Here is a 20,601-nt window from a genome sequence, read left to right on the forward strand (position 1 = left end):
AATATGAAGGAACAGGGACATGAAGCATGTAATATGAAGGATCAGGGACATAATGCCTGTAATATGAAGGAACAGGGATATAATGCCTGTAATATGAGGGAACAGGGGCATAATGCCTGGTAGATGAGGGAACAGTGACATAAAGCCGGTAATATGAAGGAACAGGGACATAAAGCCTGTAATATGAAGGAACAAGGACATAATGCTTGTAATATGAGGGAACAGGGGCATAATGCCTGGTAGATGAGGGAACAGGGACATAATGACTCGAAGATGAGGAACAGGGACATAATGCCTCGAAGATGAGGGAACAGGGACATATTACCGGCATTGTGTCCCTGTACCCTCCTGCAGGGGACATAATGGCAGTAATATGAGGGGACAGGGACAATACTACGGTGTTTTGTCTTTTGCCGGCTTAATGTAGTACAAGAGGAACAAGCAGTGTCTGATCCCTCCTCTGTGCTAGGTTATAGTTATACAGGTGGAGAAGTCTCTAGTGTCCTGTCTGTGTCCGGGTAATGTGCTGCTGGAGGAGCAGGTTTTGGGGTCTGGCCTGTGTCAGGTTAGTTTAGTAAAGGAGGAGCAGACTTGTGTCTTTTCTGTGCTGGGAAATTGTAATACAGGTGGAGCAGACGCTGGTGTCCTGCCTCTGACGACTTATTGTAACATAGGTAGAGCAAACTCTGGTGTTTCCTCTGTGCTGGGTTATTGTAACACAGGTGGAGCAGTTTCTGGTGTCTCCTCTGTGCCAAGTTACAGTAAGACAGGCGGAAGACACTCCGACATCTCGTCTGTGCCGGGTTACCCTTCTGGGCTCTCTGCAGCTCCAGGTCGCCCCCGCATCGGACAATCAGCTTCCCGCACGTTAGACATTGTGGTAAAGAACCCTGTGATAGTGACAAGTGCCGGGAATAGAGGGAACGAGCTCCCGCAAACACATTTATCTTGTCCGATCACAGCGATGTGCAGATCGGCAGGACTATGGCAGAGATCCCGGGGCCTCCTCCCGGCTCCTTCCCAGCATCTCTGCCAGTGAAGGCTAGAAATGAGTAGGGAGAATGTCAGGGAGGGGGAAGTCACGTAGAGAGCCCGCTGCCCCGGCCGCTTCTAGTCGGTAAAGGGCTCTTATCCCGGGCAGGGAAGCACAAGGGGAGAGCGGAGCTTCACTCCTGTCAGATGAGGAAAGGAAGGACATGTGATCAGTGTCAGCCAATAGACACTCAGGAGAATCGCAGCCAATCACCGAGCAGCCGCTGTACATATAAGAGGCGCCCCCATCTCTGTTCTCAGAGTTTTTCCCTCGCAGAATAATTGTTTTAGTGGATTCCCGTGTTATACGATGGCAGAGACCGCACCAGCCGCCGCTGTCCCTCTCACCGAGCCGGCCGCCAAATCCAAGAAGCAGCCGAAAAAACCTGCAGCAGGGGGCGCCAAGAAAACCAAAAAACCCTCCGGTCCCAGCGTGTCCGAGCTCATCGTGAAAGCAGTGTCCGCCTCCAAAGAGCGCAGTGGGGTGTCTCTGGCCGCCCTGAAGAAGGCTCTGGCTGCTGGAGGATACGATGTAGACAAGAACAACAGCCGCCTGAAGATGGCGCTCAAGACTCTGGTGACCAAGGAAACCCTGCTCCAGGTGAAAGGCAGCGGCGCCTCCGGCTCCTTCAAGCTGAACAAGAAGCAGCTGGAGACTAAGGACAAAGCGGTCAAGAAGAAGCCGGCGGCTGCTGCCAAATCCCTGAAGAAGACTCCGGCCAAGAGCCTGACAAAGGCCAAGAGGCCTGCCGCTGCCAACAAGGTGGCGAAGAGCCCCAAGAAGCCAAAACGTGCCCCCAAGAAAATAACAAAGAGCCCAGCAAAGAAGGCGGCCAAGCCCAAAGCTGCCAAGAGTCCGGCTAAGAAAGCTGCCAAGAGTCCGGCTAAGAAAGCTGCCAAGAGTCCGGCTAAGAAAGCTGCCAAGAGTCCGGCTAAGAAGGCGTCTAAGTCCAGGAAGACCGTGACGAAGAAATAACCGAGAGCCGCCCGCTACTTGTCCCACAAAGGCTCTTTTCAGAGCCACCACCTTCTCCCCGGCAGAGCTGTATGATCACTGGCCGCTGTTTCCTCCGGTACAGACAGCAGCGCGATCCTGAGATAAAGGAGGCGCCATCATCGCGTGTGCACGGAGGAGCTTCATGTCCCTGTTACTCTTATGACAAGTGTCATTTCTGGTCATCTGCGCTGGACGCCATAGCTGCTGTATCCGGACCTCCACAGTGTCCGTCCCGTCACTATGGTGTAACATCCAGGCAGAGTTTATCAGGTCACAGTCCACCAGGTGTAATGTGTGAATAAGGACCGGGGCAGCAATAGACTTGTAGCTTACAGCACAGGATCCACGTGAAGGAGGCCGATGGTTTACACTCTCTCCGGTGTAAATAGAGCACAATGTCCCATGCTCCTCATTACACGTGGTGGATGGTGACCCTTATATGCTGCCTCTGGATGCGGGGCACAGTGTCCTGTGTAAGGATGGGGTGGGGGATTGTCCCTTTGTGTGATCTATAAAACCACTGCAGCGGCGGATGATGGGGAAGTTGTCTCTTATATAACGCTGTGTACGTGATCTGCGGACATGGAAATACAGTGAGCTGTTACTGATGATAACTAATTCGCAGAGAGCTGGAGAAATGATCTTATTAACGCCCCCTGCTGTAAAAGCTGCGGGTGAACGTCATGTAAACCGGTGTCCGCCTCTTCGGAACGGTGATTGGTCGCAAATATCACATTTGCTTTGTCGGTCGCATATTTTTTTTATGAAGAAGCCAATAGAATGTAGGGGTGTGCCTTTCATGGACCAATGAGGACACGCTCAAGTGTATAAATACTCTGCTCTGTCCTCTCCTCGTATCAGTCTACAAGTGTGCACGTTGTTGTAGAGCTATGGCCAGAACAAAGCAGACTGCGCGTAAATCCACCGGCGGGAAAGCGCCCCGCAAGCAGCTGGCTACTAAAGCTGCACGGAAGAGCGCTCCCGCTACCGGCGGAGTGAAGAAGCCTCATCGTTACCGCCCGGGCACAGTCGCTCTCCGTGAAATCCGCCGCTACCAGAAGTCCACCGAGCTTCTTATCCGTAAGCTGCCCTTCCAGCGCCTGGTGCGAGAGATCGCTCAGGACTTCAAGACCGATCTGCGCTTCCAGAGCTCAGCAGTCATGGCTCTGCAGGAGGCCAGCGAGGCTTATCTAGTCGGGCTGTTTGAGGATACCAACCTGTGCGCCATCCACGCCAAGAGGGTCACCATCATGCCCAAAGACATTCAACTGGCCCGCAGGATCCGTGGGGAGAGGGCTTAGGTCTGAACCCGGCACCGACTACAACACAAAGGCTCTTTTCAGAGCCACCAAATCCTCCCTCAAACGAGCTGAATCCTTTTCCTCCGTTAATTCTACCGCGACTCTCCCGCTGGCTTCTCGGTGCTCTGCTATTAATATGTGGAGGTGCCATGTTAACCCTTTCAGTGCTTAATTAGCGCCATTTACACTATAACCAGTCCCCGTCTCTAGCACTCACGTTATCCGGCCCTTTCAGCAGTCCTGTCATGTGTTATGCCGGGTGTCTGCGCTGTATTCATCACCTCCCTCTCCGGCTGTATCGCAGTGATAACCCGCCCCACTCCTCACTGATGACTGCACATCGCTCTTCCTATAATAACCTCCGCTGCTGCTGCGAGGAATGACGCCGTTATGTGCAGCTAATGATCCACCGCTTACCAGTGTGTGCGGAGTCCTTGTTCCCTACTCCTTGTAAAGGCAAACCAGGCGCAGCGTGTAGGGTGGGGGCGCAGGTATCCTCCGCCCGGTGTGAACACAAGCGCAGGGGAATTCTACTCTTATTCTGTGAGGTCATGATCATCGGGTGTAGTCCTGGTCACCGTTGTAAATCAGAGATCTAAACGCATTAACACTGCCCGAGTCTTCTCCTCCCTATTCATTCTATAAAGCCGTTGTGGTGCTGGTGGCCTGAGGGGTGATCTGCGGGCACACAAATCCTGAACCTGACGGCAGATAACGAGCAGCCGCCATACTAATCCAAGACGTCACGCTTGTTCCTTGTTTCCCTTAACATTACTCTTTAGATTTGGGGCAGATAGAGATTACACAGCAGTCGCGCTATAAGCGGGAAAAGAGCGGCCGGTATTGTAAAATGAACGTGCAATTCAAAATCTGAGTTAAGCCAATCAAAGGGAGGGGGAGGGATTGGTAATATGAATTCACTGAAAGAAACGCCCCGGAAGTGACATGAATAACAGTTCTCTCTCTGGTCCACCCAAGGTCTATATAAAGACGCGCTCCGCGGTTCTCGGTACAATATTTCTCTTCAGCTCCAGCTTACAGGATGTCTGGTCGCGGTAAAGGAGGAAAAGGACTCGGAAAGGGCGGTGCCAAGCGGCACAGGAAGGTGCTCCGTGATAATATCCAGGGCATCACCAAGCCTGCAATCCGCCGTCTAGCTCGCAGGGGAGGCGTCAAACGCATCTCCGGTCTCATCTATGAAGAGACTCGCGGCGTCCTGAAGGTTTTCCTGGAGAACGTCATCCGTGACGCCGTCACCTACACCGAGCACGCTAAGAGGAAGACCGTCACCGCTATGGACGTGGTGTACGCGCTCAAGCGCCAGGGCCGCACTCTCTACGGCTTCGGAGGTTAATTCCGCTCCTGCTCTGCTCCATCTTACACAACACAAAGGCTCTTCTCAGAGCCGCCACATCCTCTATAGATCAGCTATGATGTCTGCTGGTGACCGCTCGTGTATCTGAGCAGTGACCTTCTACTTCTATATACACGGGGGTAGGGGCATCAGTGTCACGTCCGTCTTCCAGTGAGAAGCCGGATATGTGGACTGCAGTGTGTCCCCTAATAGCGTCCTAGAAGCAGCTGACTGAATTGGGTCTTAGACCAGGGAATGTTAATGTGAAGGGAAAGAGTACCTTAGTGCTATACTTGCTGTCGAGTGATCCTCCGGCAGGAATACACATCCTCGTAGCGGCGCTGCCGGACGCCGTTTGTGCCGATGCCTGCACGTACAGGAGTGGCAGAAACTCACCGCTGAATATCCGCTCAGTTGCTCATAGCGCTGTATAAGCGCCCGAGCAGTGGATCAAACAGCTGACTTGCTGTGTTGCTTCCTCGGCGTCCAGCTTGCTGCTGGGCAACGTGCTTTCCGCAATCCTTGGAGAGAGGGCCAGTGTTTTCTTAGCTGCTGTCACTGCTACTAATGTTACGAGATTCTCACAACAAACAATAAATCTGTTACTGGGACCAACTTTGACACAAGTATCGGCTCGGCTCGTATCTTATTCTGCCGGACGGCTGGGATTAATAAGGCTGCTGGCAATAAATCTGTTAACCTCTAGTACTAATAATGAATCTGTCTGCTGTCCCTATATAGGACTCACTTTATTACAGTAATGCGTGCAGTTTCTTGCAGAGCAACATTTAGTGAGACGCATTCAATGAATGAAAAAGGAGAAACTGATGCAGCTGATACGGCATTTTACAAGAGTAAAACCCAATGTTGGCGGGGCCGTGTTTTCCAAGCTGCTCTCATTGCTACAAATGTTACGAGATTTTCAAAACAAACTAGCAATTTGTAGCACCAAGTTCCACATAAGTATGGACTTGCATTGTCTTGTATGTCACTTTGCCAGACTGCTGGTATAATCGAGCTGCTGGCAATACAATGACAGGAAACAGAATGCACCTATTTCTACTTCGTACTAACACTGTGCGTTGTCTATACTTAGGACTCCCCTCATCCCACTAACGCATGAAGTTGCTGCAGAGTAACATTTACTGAGACGCATTCAGAGAATCCAGTGAGACTGGAAGATATAATTTAAGATACTATGTAGTCGGGGGCGGGTTGTAGATCGTGAACATGAATCACTGGAGTAGTTGTACTATTAATGTGTCCTGTACAGTATAGTTAGTGCACCAATGAGGACAGCGCCACCATCTGCACGAGGCAGTAGTGAATGTGTAGGTCATGAGTAACGCGGTTCTACACCCACCCACCCTACGGCTTCCTCTTCAATGTGAAACCCCGCGGTATATGAATACATATGGCTAGATCTCTGTACAAGCAGAGCCACTTATCTGGCGCAGAACGTTTACATATCGGAGATCAGCGGTGAGCTCTGTTCTATGGACCATGTGGGCGGCTCTTAAAAGAGCCTTTGTGGTTAAATGTGGGATAAGCGGCGCTCACTTGCTCTTGGCGCTTTTGCTGCTCTCGGTCTTCTTGGGCAGCAGAACGGCCTGGATGTTGGGCAGGACGCCTCCCTGAGCGATGGTCACACCACCCAGCAGCTTGTTGAGCTCCTCGTCATTGCGCACGGCCAGCTGCAGGTGACGGGGGATGATTCGGGTCTTCTTGTTGTCCCGGGCGGCATTTCCGGCCAGTTCCAGGATCTCAGCGGTCAGATATTCCAGCACAGCGGCCAGGTAGACCGGAGCGCCGGCGCCGACCCTCTCAGCGTAGTTACCCTTGCGGAGAAGTCTGTGCACACGACCGACAGGGAACTGAAGTCCTGCCCGGGATGAGCGGGTCTTGGCTTTAGCCCGCACTTTGCCTCCTTGCTTTCCTCTTCCAGACATGTCTATTATCTGATCAGATCTAACGGCTGCGCTCCCACCGTCACTTCTTATACCCGGATGGAGCAGAGAGCTTCTTCTCTGATTGGCCGCATCTAAAACTGATATTCAACGACAGACACTGTAGCCAATGAGGAAGTAGAATATTTCTATAGACTCGCAGATAACACCACGCCCCCTCCTCTGTCTCTACCAATAGGAACATCTCCCGCCTGAACTCGAATGGAGCAGGAATAAAGCAGCAGCGGCGGCTTCTTCTCATTAGGCGCCAAGTAAAGTGCCCCGTCCCTGCAGGAAGGACCCAAAGGCTCTTCTAAGAGCCCCCCACCAAGTCTACAACAGAGTAGCGCAGAGCTGCTGCTGCTGCATTAGGGTCTTGTTATCTGCGGGCTGCACGGGCTGATTCTTCTCCATCCAATGATACCGTGAAACGCACAATTCCAACGTCCGCTAACAATCTCCAGTATAAGGGTATGTGCACACACACTAATTACGTCCGTAACACAGTGCAGGGAGCCGGGCTCCTAGCATCATACTTATGTACGACGCTAGGAGTCCCTGCCTCGCTGCAGGACAACTGTCCCGTACTGAAAACATGATTACAGTATGGGACAGTTATCCTGCAGAGAGGCAGGGACTCCTAGCATCGTACATGAGTATGATGCTAGGAGCCCGGCTCGCTGCACTGTGTTCGGTCCGGTACTTGCGGCCGAAATACGTCCGTCAATTACGGACGTAATTAGTGTGTGTGCACATACCCTTAAGGTGGTGACGTACAAACATGTAACACGTCTTTATTACATCCGTATCGTTGCCGAATTACCGGCATTATGTCCCTGTCCTCTCATATAACTGGCATTATGTCCATGTAGGAGGGTACAGGGACACAATGCCGGTAACATGTCCCTGTTCCCGCATCTTCCATACATTTTGTCCCTGTTCCTTCATATTACCGGCATTATGTCTCTGTTCCCTCATCTTACCGGCATTATGTCCCTGTTCCCTCATATTACCGGCTTTATGTCCCTGTTCCTTCATATTACCGGCATCATGTCCCTGTTCCTTCATATTACCGGCATTATGTCCCTGTTCCTTCATATTACCGGCATCATGTCCTTGTTCCTTCCTATTACCGGAATTACGTCCCTGTTCCTTCATATTAAAGGCATTATGTCCCTGTTCCTTCATATTACCGGCATTATGTCCCTGTTCCTTCATATTACCGGCATTATGTCCCTGCTCCCTCATCTTACAGGCATTATGTCACTGTTCCTTCATATTACCGGCATTATGTCCCTGCTCCCTCATATTACAGACATTATGTCCCTGTTCCCTCATCTTACAGGCATTATGTCCCTGTTCCTTCATATTACAGGCTTTATGTCCCTGTTCCTTCATATTACCGGCATCATGTCCTTGTTCCTACCTATTACCGGCATTACGTCCCTGTTCCTTCATATTACCGGCATTATGTCCCTGTTCCTTCATATTACCGGTATCATGTCCTTGTTCCTTCCTATTACCGGCATTACGTCCCTGTTTCTTCATATTACCGGCATTATGTCCCTGTTCCTTCATATTAATGGCATTATGTCCCTGTTCCTTCATATTACCGGCATTATGTCCCTGTTCCTTCATATTACCAGCATTATGTCCCTGCTCCCTCATCTTACAGGCATTATGTCCCTGTTCCTTCATATTAAAGGCATTATGTCCCTGCTCCCTCATCTTACCGGCATTATGTCCCTGCTCCTTCATATTACAGGCTTTATGTCCCTGTTCCTTCATATTACCGGCATCATGTCCTTGTTCCTTCCTATTACCGGCATTATGTCCCTGTTCCTTCATATTACCGGCATTATGTCCCTGCTCCCTCATCTTACCGGCATTATGTCCCTGCTCCTTCATATTACAGGCTTTATGTCCCTGTTCCTTCATATTACCGGCATCATGTCCCTGTTCCTTCATATTACCGGCATTATGTCCCTGTTCCTTCATATTACCGGCATTATGTCCCTGTTCCTTCATATTACAGGCATTATGTCCTTGTTCCTTCATATTACAGGCATTATGTCCCTGTTCCTTCATATTACAGGCATTATATCCGTGTCCCTTCATATTACTGGCATTATGTCCCTGTTCCCTCATCTTACCGGCATTTTGTACCTGTTCCCTCATTATATCCCTTTTCCTTCATACTACAGGCAATATGTCCCTGTTCCCTCATCTTACCAGCATTATATCCCTGTTCCTTCATCTAACCGACATTATGTCCCTGTTCCTTCATATTACAGGCATTATGTCCCTGTTCCTTCATATTACAGGCATTATGTCCCTGTTTCTTCATATTACAGGCATTATGTCCCTGTTCCCTCATATTACAGGCATTATGTCACTGTTCCTTCATATTACCGGCATTATGTCCCTGTTCCTTCATATTACCGGCATTATGTCCCTGTTCCTTCATATTACCGGCATCATGTCCTTGTTCCTTCCTATTAACGGAATTACGTCCCTGTTCCTTCATATTACAGGCATTAGGTCCCTGTTCCTTCATATTACCGGCATTATGTCCCTGTTCCTTCATATTACAGGCATTTTGTCCCTGTTTCTTCTTATTACAGGCATTATGTCCCTGTTCCTACATATTACCGGCATTATGTCCCTGTTCCTTCATATTACAGGCATTATGTCCTTGTTCCTTCATATTACAGGCATTATGTCCCTGTTCCTTCATATTACAGGCATTACGTCCCTGTTCCCTCATCTTACCAGCATTATATCCCTGTTCCTTCATCTAACCAGCATTATGTCCCTGTTCCTTCATATTACAGGCATTATGTCCCTGTGCCTTCATATTACAGGCATTATGTCCCTGTTCCTTCATATTACCGGCATTATGTCCCTGCTCTCTCATCTTATAGCCATTATGTCCCTGTTCCTACATATTACCGGCATTATGTCCCTGCTCCCTCATCTTACCGGCATTATGTCCCTGTTCCTTCATATTACCGGCATTATGTCCCTGCTCCCTCATCTTACTGGCATCACGTCCCTATTCCTTCATATTACCGGCATTATGTCCCTGTGCCTTCATATTACAGGCATTATGTCCCTGTGCCTTCATATTACAGGCATTATGTCCCTGTTCCTTCATATTACCGGCATTATGTCCCTGCTCCCTCATCTTACAGGCATTATGTGCCTGTTCCTACATATTACCGGCATTATGTCCCTGCTCCCTCATCTTACCGGCATTATGTCCCTGTTCCTTCATATTACCGGCATTATGTCCCTGCTCCCTCATCTTACTGGCATCACGTCCCTATTCCTTCATATTACCGGCATTATGTCCCTGTTCCTTCATATTACAGGCATTATGTCCCTGTTCCTTCATATTACCGGCATTATGTCCCTGCTCCCTCATCTTACAGGCATTATGTCCCTGTTCCTTCATATTACCGGCATTATGTCCCTGCTCCCTCATCTTACAGGCATTATGTCCCTGTTCATTCATATTATCGGCATTATGTCCCTGTTCCTTCATATTACAGGCATTTTGTCCCTGTTTCTTCTTATTACAGGCATTATGTCCCTGTTCCTACATATTACCAGCATTATGTCCCTGTTCCTTCATATTACAGGCATTATATCCGTGTCCCTTCATATTACCGGCATTATTTCCCTGTTTCTTCATATTACAGGCATTATGTCCCTATTCCTTCATATTACAGGCATTATGTCCCTGTTCCCTCATATTACAGGCATTATGTCCCTGTTCCCTCATCATACCGGCATTATGTCCCTGTTCCTTCATATTACAGGCATTATGTCCATGTCCCCTCAAATTACAGGCATTATGTCCCTGTTCCCTCAAATTACAGGCATTATGTCCCTTTTCCTTCATATTACAGGCATTATGTCCCTGTTCCCTCATCTTACCGGCATTGTGTCCCTGTTCCCTCATCTTACAGGCATTATGTCCCTGTTCCCTCATTATGTCCGTTTTCCTTCATATTACAGGCATTACGTCCCTGTTCCCTCATCTTACCAGCATTATATCCCTATTCCTTCATCTAACCGACATTATGTCCCTGTTCCTTCATATTACAGGCATTATGCCCCTGTTTCTTCATGTTACCGGCATTATGTCCTTGTTCTTTCATATTACCGGCATTATGTCCCTGTTCCTTCATTCTACAGGCATTATATCCGTGTCCCTTCATACTACCGGCGTTATGTCCCTGTTCCCTCATCTTCCAGGCATTATGTCCCTGTTCCCTCATCTTACAGGCATTATGTCCCTATTCCCTCATATTACCGGCATTGTGTCCCTGTTCCTTCATATTACCGGCATTATGTCCCTGTTCATTCATATTACAGGCATTATGTCCATGTTCCCTCATATTGCAGGCATTATGTCCCTGTTCCTTCTTATTACAGGCATTATGTCCCTGTTCCTTCATATTACCGGCATTATATCCCTGTTCCCTCATCTTACTGGCATTATATCCCTGTTTCTTCATATTACAGGCATTATGTCCCTGTTCCCTTAAATTACAGGCATTATGTCCCTGTTCCCTCAAATTACAGGCATTATGTCCCTGTTCCTTCATATTACAGGCATTATTTCCTTGTTCCTTTATATTACAGGCATTATGTCCCTGTTCCTTCATATTACCGGCATTATGTCCCTGTTCCTTCATATTACCGGCATCATGTCCTTGTTCCTTCATATTACCGGAATTACGTCCCTGTTCCTTTATATTACAGGCATTATGTCCCTGTTCCTTCATATTACCGGCATTATGTCCCTGTTCCTTCATATTACAGGCATTTTGTCCCTGTTTCTTCTTATTACAGGCATTATGTCCCTGTTCCTTCATATTACCGGCATTATGTCCATGTCCCCTCAAATTACAGGTATTATGTCCCTGTTCCCTCATCATACCGGCATTATGTCCCTGTTCCTTCATATTACAGGCATTATGTCCATATCCCCTCAAATTACAGGCATTATGTCCCTGTTCCCTCAAATTACAGGCATTATGTCCCTGTTCCTTCATATTACAGGCATTATGTCCCTGTTCCCTCATCTTACCGGCATTTTGTCCCTGTTCCCTCATCTTACAGGCATTATGTCCCTGTTCCCTCATTATGTCCCTTTTCCTTCATATTACAGGCATTACGTCCCTGTTCCCTCATCTTACCAGCATTATATTCCTGTTCCTTCATCTAACCGGCATTATGTCCCTGTTCCCTCATATTACAGGCATTATGTTCCTGTTCCTTCATATTACAGGCATTATGTCCCTGTTTCTTCATATTACAGGCATTATGTCCCTGTTCCTTTATATTACAGGCATTATGCCCCTGTTTCTTCATATTACCGGCATTATGTCCCTGTTCCTTCATTCTACAGGCATTATATCCGTGTCCATTCATACTACCGGCGTTATGTCCCTGTTCCCTCATCTTCCAGGCATTATGTCCCTGTTCCCTCATCTTACAGGCATTATGTACCTATTCCCTCATATTACCGGCATTATGTCCCTGTTCCTTCATATTACAGGCATTATGTCCCTGTTCCGTCATATTACAGGCATTATGTCCCTGTTCCTTCATATTAGCGGCATTATGTCCCTGTTCATTCATATTACAGGCATTATGTCCATGTTCCCTCATATTACAGGCATTATGTCCCTGTTCCTTCTTATTACAGGCATTATGTCCCTGTTCCTTCTTATTACAGGCATTATGTCCCTATTCCTTCATATTACAGGCATTATGTCCCTGTTCCCTCATATTACAGGCATTATGTCCCTGTTCCCTCATCATACCGGCATTATGTCCCTGTTCCTTCATAGTACCGGCATTATGTACCTGTTCCCTCATATTACAGGCATTATGTCCCTGTTCCCTCAAATTACAGGCATTATGTCCCTGTTCCCTCAAATTACAGGCATTATGTCCCTGTTCCTTCATATTACAGGCATTATGTCCCTGTTCCCTCATATTACAGGCATTATGTCCCTGTCCCCTCAACTTACCGGCATTATGTCCCTGTTCCTTCTTATTACAGGCATTATGTCCCTGTTCCTTCATATTACAGGCATTGTGTCCCTATTCCTTCATATTACCGCCATTATGTCCCTGTTTCTTCATATTACCGGAGTTATGTTCTTGTTTGTAGCCTGAAACTCGGGTTGACTGGTTATTGTAATACAAGTGGAGCAGACTTTGGTGTCTCCTCTGTGCCAGGTATTGTAATACAGGCGGAGCAGACTCTGGTGTCTCCTCTGTACCGGGTATTGTAATACAAGTGGAGCAGACTCTGGTGTCTCCTCTGTGCCGGGTATTGTAATACAAGTGGAGCAGACTCTGGTGTCTCCTCTGTGACGGGTATTGTAATACAGGCGGAGCAGACTCTGGTGTCTCCTCTGTGCCGGGTATTGTAATACAAGTGGAGCAGACTCTGGTGTCTCCTCTGTGCCGGGTATTGTAATACAAGTGGAGCAGACTCTGGTGTCTCCTCTGTGCCGGGTATTGTAATACAAGTGGAGCAGACTCTGGTGTCTCCTCTGTGCCGGGTATTGTAATACAAGTGGAGCAGACTCTGTTGTCTCCCCTGTGCCGGGTATTGTAATACAAGTGGCGCAGACTCTGGTGTCTCCTCTGTGGCAGGTATTATAATACAAGTGGAGCAGACTCTGGTGTCTCCTCTGTGCCAGGTATTGTAATACAAGTGGAGCAGACTCTGGTGTCTCCTCTGTGCCGGGTATTGTAATACAAGTGGAGCAGACTCTGGTGTCTCCTCTGTGCCGGGTATTGTAATACAAGTGGAGCAGACTCTGGTGTCTCCTCTGTGCCAGGTATTGTAATACAGGCGGAGCAGACTCTGGTGTCTCCTCTGTACCGGGTATTGTAATACAAGTGGAGCAGACTCTGGTGTCTCCTCTGTGCCGGGTATTGTAATACAAGTGGAGCAGACTCTGGTGTCTCCTCTGTGACGGGTATTGTAATACAGGCGGAGCAGACTCTGGTGTCTCCTCTGTGCCGGGTATTGTAATACAAGTGGAGCAGACTCTGGTGTCTCCTCTGTGCCGGGTATTGTAATACAAGTGGAGCAGACTCTGGTGTCTCCTCTGTGCCGGGTATTGTAATACAAGTGGAGCAGACTCTGGTGTCTCCTCTGTGGCAGGTATTATAATACAAGTGGAGCAGACTCTGGTGTCTCCTCTGTGCCAGGTATTGTAATACAAGTGGAGCAGACTCTGGTGTCTCCTCTGTGCCGGGTATTGTAATACAAGTGGAGCAGACTCTGGTGTCTCCTCTGTGCCGGGTATTGTAATACAAGTGGAGCAGACTCTGGTGTCTCCTCTGTGCCAGGTATTGTAATACAGGCGGAGCAGACTCTGGTGTCTCCTCTGTACCGGGTATTGTAATACAAGTGGAGCAGACTCTGGTGTCTCCTCTGTGCCGGGTATTGTAATACAAGTGGAGCAGACTCTGGTGTCTCCTCTGTGACGGGTATTGTAATACAGGCGGAGCAGACTCTGGTGTCTCCTCTGTGCCGGGTATTGTAATACAAGTGGAGCAGACTCTGGTGTCTCCTCTGTACCGGGTATTGTAATACAGGCGGAGCAGACTCTGGTGTCTCCTCTGTGCCGGGTATTGTAATACAAGTGGAGCAGACTCTGGTGTCTCCTCTGTGCCGGGTATTGTAATACAAGTGGAGCAGACTCTGGTGTCTCCTCTGTGCCGGGTATTGTAATACAAGTGGAGCAGACTCTGTTGTCTCCCCTGTGCCGGGTATTGTAATACAAGTGGAGCAGACTCTGGTGTCTCCTCTGTGGCAGGTATTATAATACAAGTGGAGCAGACTCTGGTGTCTCCTCTGTGCCAGGTATTGTAATACAAGTGGAGCAGACTCTGGTGTCTCCTCTGTGCCGGGTATTGTAATACAAGTGGAGCAGACTCTGGTGTCTCCTCTGTGCCGGGTATTGTAATACAAGTGGAGCAGACTCTGGTGTCTCCTCTGTGCCAGGTATTTTAATACAAGTGGAGCAGACTCTGGTGTCTCCTCTGTACCGGGTATTGTAATACAAGTGGAGCAGACTCTGGTGTCTCCTCTGTGCCGGGTATTGTAATACAAGTGGAGCAGACTCTGGTGTCTCCTCTGTGACGGGTATTGTAATACAGGCGGAGCAGACTCTGGTGTCTCCTCTGTGCCGGGTATTGTAATACAAGTGGAGCAGACTCTGGTGTCTCCTCTGTGGCAGGTATTATAATACAAGTGGAGCAGACTCTGGTGTCTCCTCTGTGCCAAGTATTGTAATACAAGTGGAGCAGACTCTGGTGTCTCCTCTGTGCCGGGTATTGTAATACAAGTGGAGCAGACTCTGGTGTCTCCTCTGTGCCGGGTATTGTAATACAAGTGGAGCAGACTCTGGTGTCTACTCTGTGCCAGGTATTGTAATACAAGTGGAGCAGACTCTGGTGTCTCCTCTGTGCCGGGTATTGTAATACAAGTGGAGCAGACTCTGGTGTCTCCTCTGTGCCGGGTATTGTAATACAAGTGGAGCAGACTCTGGTGTCTCCTCTGTGCCGGGTATTGTAATACAAGTGGAGCAGACTCTGTTGTCTCCCCTGTGCCGGGTATTGTAATACAAGTGGAGCAGACTCTGGTGTCTCCTCTGTGGCAGGTATTATAATACAAGTGGAGCAGACTCTGGTGTCTCCTCTGTGCCAGGTATTGTAATACAAGTGGAGCAGACTCTGGTGTCTCCTCTGTGCCGGGTATTGTAATACAAGTGGAGCAGACTCTGGTGTCTCCTCTGTGCCGGTTATTGTAATACAAGTGGAGCAGACTCTGGTGTCTCCTCTGTGCCAGGTATTGTAATACAAGTGGAGCAGACTCTGGTGTCTCCTCTGTACCGGGTATTGTAATACAAGTGGAGCAGACTCTGGTGTCTCCTCTGTGCCGGGTATTGTAATACAAGTGGAGCAGACTCTGGTGTCTCCTCTGTGACGGGTATTGTAATACAGGCGGAGCAGACTCTGGTGTCTCCTCTGTGCCGGGTATTGTAATACAAGTGGAGCAGACTCTGGTGTCTCCTCTGAGCCGGGTATTGTAATACAAGTGGAGCAGACTCTGGTGTCTCCTCTGTGCCGGGTATTGTAATACAAGTGGAGCAGACTCTGTTGTCTCCCCTGTGCCGGGTATTGTAATACAAGTGGAGCAGACTCTGGTGTCTCCTCTGTGGCAGGTATTATAATACAAGTGGAGCAGACTCTGGTGTCTCCTCTGTGCCGGGTATTGTAATACAAGTGGAGCAGACTCTGGTGTCTCCTCTGTGCCGGGTATTGTAATACAAGTGGAGCAGACTCTGGTGTCTCCTCTGTGCCGGGTATTGTAATACAGGCGGAGCAGACTCTGGTGTCTCGTCTGTGCCGGGTATTGTAATATAAGTGGAGCAGACTCTGGTGTCTACTCTGTGCCAGGTATTGTAATACAAGTGGAGCAGACTCTGGTGTCACACGACCTATTTCCAGACGTAATTCAGGCATTTTACGCCTCGAATTAAGCCTGAAAAGACGTCTCCATTACGTCTGCAAACATCTGCTCGTTGCTTGCAATGAGTTTTACGATATTCTGTTCAGACAAGCTGTAATTTTACACGTCGCTGTAAAAAAATGGCACGTAAAAATACGCCCGCGTCAAACAAGTGCAGGACACTACTTGGGACGTTTTTGGAGTCATTATTCATTGACTCCAATGAAGAACAGCGCCAATTACGTCCGTAAAGGACGCCGCGAAAAACGCAAGTACTTGCAATTACGTCTGAAATTCAGGAGCTGTTTTCGCCTGAAAACAGCTCCGTAATTTCAGACGTATTTTGCGTGTGAACATATCCTTATTGTTACACATGATTAGCAGACTGTGGTGTCTCGTCTGTGCTGGTTTGTTGTAGAAGAGTAGCAGCAGACTCTTTGGCGTAACTACAGAAGCTGCTACCTACGGGGCCCGCGGCTTGTGGGGGCCAGTGCCACCAGCTGACACGCTCCCCCCATATGCTCGGTGGCGCCGCTAGCAGCCATTATGGCTAGTACAGCGGTAGTGCTGCTACTATGGGGCCCACGCCTCCGAGCCTCTAACAAGTATAGGCAGGGCGACACAGGCCCTCTCATGCCGTAGGCGTCGCTACCACCAGAGGGGGCCCCGGTGCTAGCGACAGCCAAATACATGCATTAGCGCTGAATGGCCGGGCATGTTTCGTGCCTGACCATTCAGCGCCTTACAATGATGCTGATTGGCTAGCGGTGCTTTGACGTCATCGCACCGCTTCCGTGCTTGAAAGGTGCTGATTGACGGGGCAAGTCATTCTGCCCCGCCAATCAGCGTCATTGAACGACGCGTTGTTCAGCTCCTGCAGACCCGCTCAGAAGAGAGCATGTCTGCATTGTCAGCGGACAGGGTGGGAACGGGGTCATGTGAGCATGTAAAGTTTTTTTCTCATAAAACTGTGAGTGGCATTATCTATAGTGGGGGCTCTATCTACAGGGGGGTCGTCTATATGTGGGCCACTATATACAGGGGGTCTATATGTGGGGATGTGGGCACGATCTACAGGGGTGGTCTATATGTGGGGATGTGGTGCACTATATACAGGGGAGGGTCTATATGTGGGGATGTCGGGCACAATCTACAGGGGGGTCTATATGTGGGGATGTGGGCCACTATATACAGGGGGTCTATATGTGGGGATGTGGGCCACTATATACAGGGGGTCTATATGTGGGGATGTGGGCACGATCTACAGGGGTGGTCTATATGTGGGGATGTGGTGCACTATATACAGGGGAGGGTCTATATGTGGGGATGTGGTGCACTATATACAGGGGAGGGTCTATATGTGGGGATGTGGTCCACTATATACAGTGAAGGAAATAAGTATTTGATCCCTTTGGCATACAAGACTTAATACTTGGTGGCAAAACCCTTGTTGGCAAGCACAGCAGTCAGACGTTTTTTTTTGTAGTTGATGATGAGGTTTGCACACATGTTAGATGGAATTTTGGCCCACTCCTCTTTGCAGATCATCTGTAAATCATTAAGATTTTGAGGCTGTCGCTTGGCAACTCGGATCTTCAGCTCCCTCCATAAGTTTTCGATGGGATTAAGGTCTGGAGACTGGCTAGGCCACTCCATGACCTTAATGTGCTTCTTTTTGAGCCACTCCTTTGTTGCCTTGGCTGTATGTTTCGGGTCATTGTCGTGCTGGAAGACCCAGCCACGAGCCATTTTTAATGTCCTGGTGGAGGGAAGGAGGTTGTCACTCAGAATTTGACGGTACATGGCTCCATCCATTCTCCCATTGATGCGGTGAAGTAGTCCTGTGCCCTTAGCAGAGAGACACCCCCAAAACATAATGTTTCCACCTCCATGCTTGACAGTGGGGACGGTGTTCTTTGGGTCATAGGCAGCATTTCTCTTCCTCCAAACACGGCGAGTTGAGTTAATGCCAAAGAGCTCAATTTTAGTCTCATCTGACCACAGCACCTTCTCCCAATCACTCTCAGAATCATCCAGATGTTCATTTGCAAACTTCAGACGGGCCTGTACATGTGCCTTCTTGAGCAGGGGGACCTTGCGGGCACTGCAGGATTTTAATCCATTACGGCGTAATGTGTTACCAATGGTTTTCTTGGTGACCGTGGTCCCAGCTGCCTTGAGATCATTAACAAGTTCCCCCCGTGTAGTTTTCGGCTGAGCTCTCACCTTCCTCAGGATCAAGGATACCCCACGAGGTGAGATTTTGCATGGAGCCCCAGATCGATGTCGATTGACAGTCATTTTGTATGTCTTCCATTTTCTTACTATTGCACCAACAGTTGTCTCCTTCTCACCCAGCGTCTTACTTATGGTTTTGTAGCCCATTCCAGCCTTGTGCAGGTCTATGATCTTGTCCCTGACATCCTTAGAAAGCTCTTTGGTCCTGCCCATGTTGTAGAGGTTAGAGTCAGACTGATTCATTGAGTCTGTGGACAGGACTCTTTTATACAGGTGACCATGTAAGAGCTGTCTATAATGCAGGCACCAAGTTGATTTGGAGCGTGTAACTGGTCTGGAGGAGGCTGAACTCTTAATGGTTGGTAGGGGATCAAATACTTATTTCCTTCACTGTACAGGGGGGTCTATATGTGGGGATGTGGGCCACTATATACAGGGGGGTCTATATTTGGGCCACTGTCTACAGGGGGGGTCTATATGTGGAGATGTGGGCCACTATATACAGGGCGGTCTATATTTGGGCCACTATATATTGGGGTGGTCTATATGTGGGCCACTATATACAGGGGAGTCTATATGTGGAGATGTGGGCCACTATATACAGGGGGGTCTATATTTGGGCCACTGTCTACTGAGCTTGGTTCTGGTGCTGTATATATGTACTGAGCTTGGTTCTGGAGCTGTATATATGTACTGAGCTTTGTTCTGGTGCTGTATATATGTCGGACTTGGTTCTGGAGCTGTAATTATATAGGATATATTTATAACAAAATTGCAGGGCAGATGGAATTTTTGTCAATTCATTGTATATTTCATGGGAACCTGTCTGGTAGTTGTAACCCCTTGAACCGTCACCATGCGGTAATACATGATCTGACAGTATTCCGCTGTATGTTTTTTTCAGATGCAGCAAAATCCTTAAAATCCACTTTTAAAACGACGCACACTATATGCTAATTACTCATTAGAGGGTCATGGGGCGGTGCCGATATCCTCACGAGTCACATAGTCCTGCCTCCAAACCCACCTTTCCATGTTTGAGTGACATCTCCCTGGCTGATACAACTTTCTCGGATGTGCCATTGCCTTCTGGCACTATACACAAGGGGGAGAGCTGTGTGGCACTATACACAAGGGGGAAAGCTGTGTGGCACTATACACAAGGGGGAGCTGTGTGGCACTATACACATAGGGGGCTGTGTGGCACTATACAGAAAGGGGGGCTGTGTGGCACTATACACAAGGGGGAGAGCTGTGTGGCACTATAAACAAGGGGTAGAGCTGTGTGGCACTATACACAAAGGGGGCTGTGTGGCACTATACACAAAGGGGGCTGTGTGGCACTATACACATAGGGGGCTGTGTGGCACTATACAGAAAGGGGGGCTGTGTGGCACTATACACATAGGGGGGCTGTGTGGCACTATACACAAGGGGGAGCTGTGTGGCACTATACACATAGGGGGGCTGTGTGGCACTATACACATAGGGGAAGAGCTGTGTGGCACTATACACAAAGGGGAGCTGTGTGGCACTATACACAAAGGGGGCTGGGTGGCACTATACACAAGGGGGGCTGTGTGGCACTATACACAAAGCGGGGCTGTGTGGCACTATACACAAGGGGGAGCTGTGTGGCACTATACACATAGGGGGGCTGTGTGGCACTATACACATAGGGGGGCTGTGTGGCACTATACACAAGGGGGAGAGCTGTGTGGCACTATACACAAGGGGGAGAGCTGTGTGGCACTATACACAAAGGGGGCTGTGTGGCACTATACACAAAGGGGAGAGCTGTGTGGCACTATACACAAGGGGAGAGCTGTGTGGCACTATACACAAGGGGGGCTGTGTGGCACTATACACAAGGGGGAGCTGTGTGGCATTATACACATAGGGGGGCTGTGTGGCACTATACACATAGGGGAAGAGCTGTGTGGCACTATACACAAAGGGGAGCTGTGTGGCACTATACACAAAGGGGGCTGTGTGGCACTATACACAAGGGGGGCTGTGTGGCACTATACACAAAGGGGGGCTGTGTGGCACTATACACAAGGGGGAGCTGTGTGGCACTATACACATAGGGGGGCTGTGTGGCACTATACACATAGGGGGGCTGTGTGGCACTATACACAAGGGGAGAGCTGTGTGGCACTATACACAAGGGGGAG

At 48.9% G+C, this 20,601-nt stretch overlaps 3 protein-coding genes across 3 annotated transcripts; 2 read left to right on the forward strand and 1 right to left on the reverse strand.

Annotated features, from left to right (window-relative positions):
* The first annotated feature begins 1,321 nt into the window (after window positions 1-1,321).
* Window positions 1,322-2,028, forward strand: LOC142728737 (histone H1A-like). The gene has a single exon (XM_075849121.1). The coding sequence runs from the start codon at window positions 1,343-1,345 to the stop codon at window positions 2,006-2,008; it is 666 nt and encodes a 221-aa protein (XP_075705236.1). The 5' UTR covers window positions 1,322-1,342; the 3' UTR covers window positions 2,009-2,028.
* Window positions 2,029-2,910: 882 nt separating this feature from the next.
* Window positions 2,911-3,330, forward strand: LOC142728729 (histone H3). Its single transcript, XM_075849114.1, has one exon. The coding sequence runs from the start codon at window positions 2,920-2,922 to the stop codon at window positions 3,328-3,330; it is 411 nt and encodes a 136-aa protein (XP_075705229.1). The 5' UTR covers window positions 2,911-2,919.
* Window positions 3,331-6,240: 2,910 nt separating this feature from the next.
* On the reverse strand, window positions 6,241-6,633 carry LOC142728744 (histone H2A type 1). Its single transcript, XM_075849125.1, has one exon. It carries the CDS (start codon window positions 6,631-6,633, stop codon window positions 6,241-6,243), a length of 393 nt encoding a protein of 130 aa, XP_075705240.1.
* Between the last annotated feature and the right edge of the window lie 13,968 nt (window positions 6,634-20,601).

The sequence above is a fragment of the Rhinoderma darwinii genome, unplaced genomic scaffold, assembly GCF_050947455.1.
Source record: "Rhinoderma darwinii isolate aRhiDar2 unplaced genomic scaffold, aRhiDar2.hap1 Scaffold_689, whole genome shotgun sequence".
Classification (NCBI taxonomy): domain Eukaryota; kingdom Metazoa; phylum Chordata; class Amphibia; order Anura; family Rhinodermatidae; genus Rhinoderma; species Rhinoderma darwinii.

What these genes read in the sequence shown, in the direction of transcription:
- LOC142728744 (XM_075849125.1), bottom strand. Translation starts at nt 6,633, where the DNA reads ATGTCTGGAAGAGGAAAGCAAGGAGGCAAAGTGCGGGCTAAAGCCAAG.
- LOC142728729 (XM_075849114.1), top strand. Translation starts at nt 2,920, where the DNA reads ATGGCCAGAACAAAGCAGACTGCGCGTAAATCCACCGGCGGGAAAGCG.
- LOC142728737 (XM_075849121.1), top strand. Translation starts at nt 1,343, where the DNA reads ATGGCAGAGACCGCACCAGCCGCCGCTGTCCCTCTCACCGAGCCGGCC.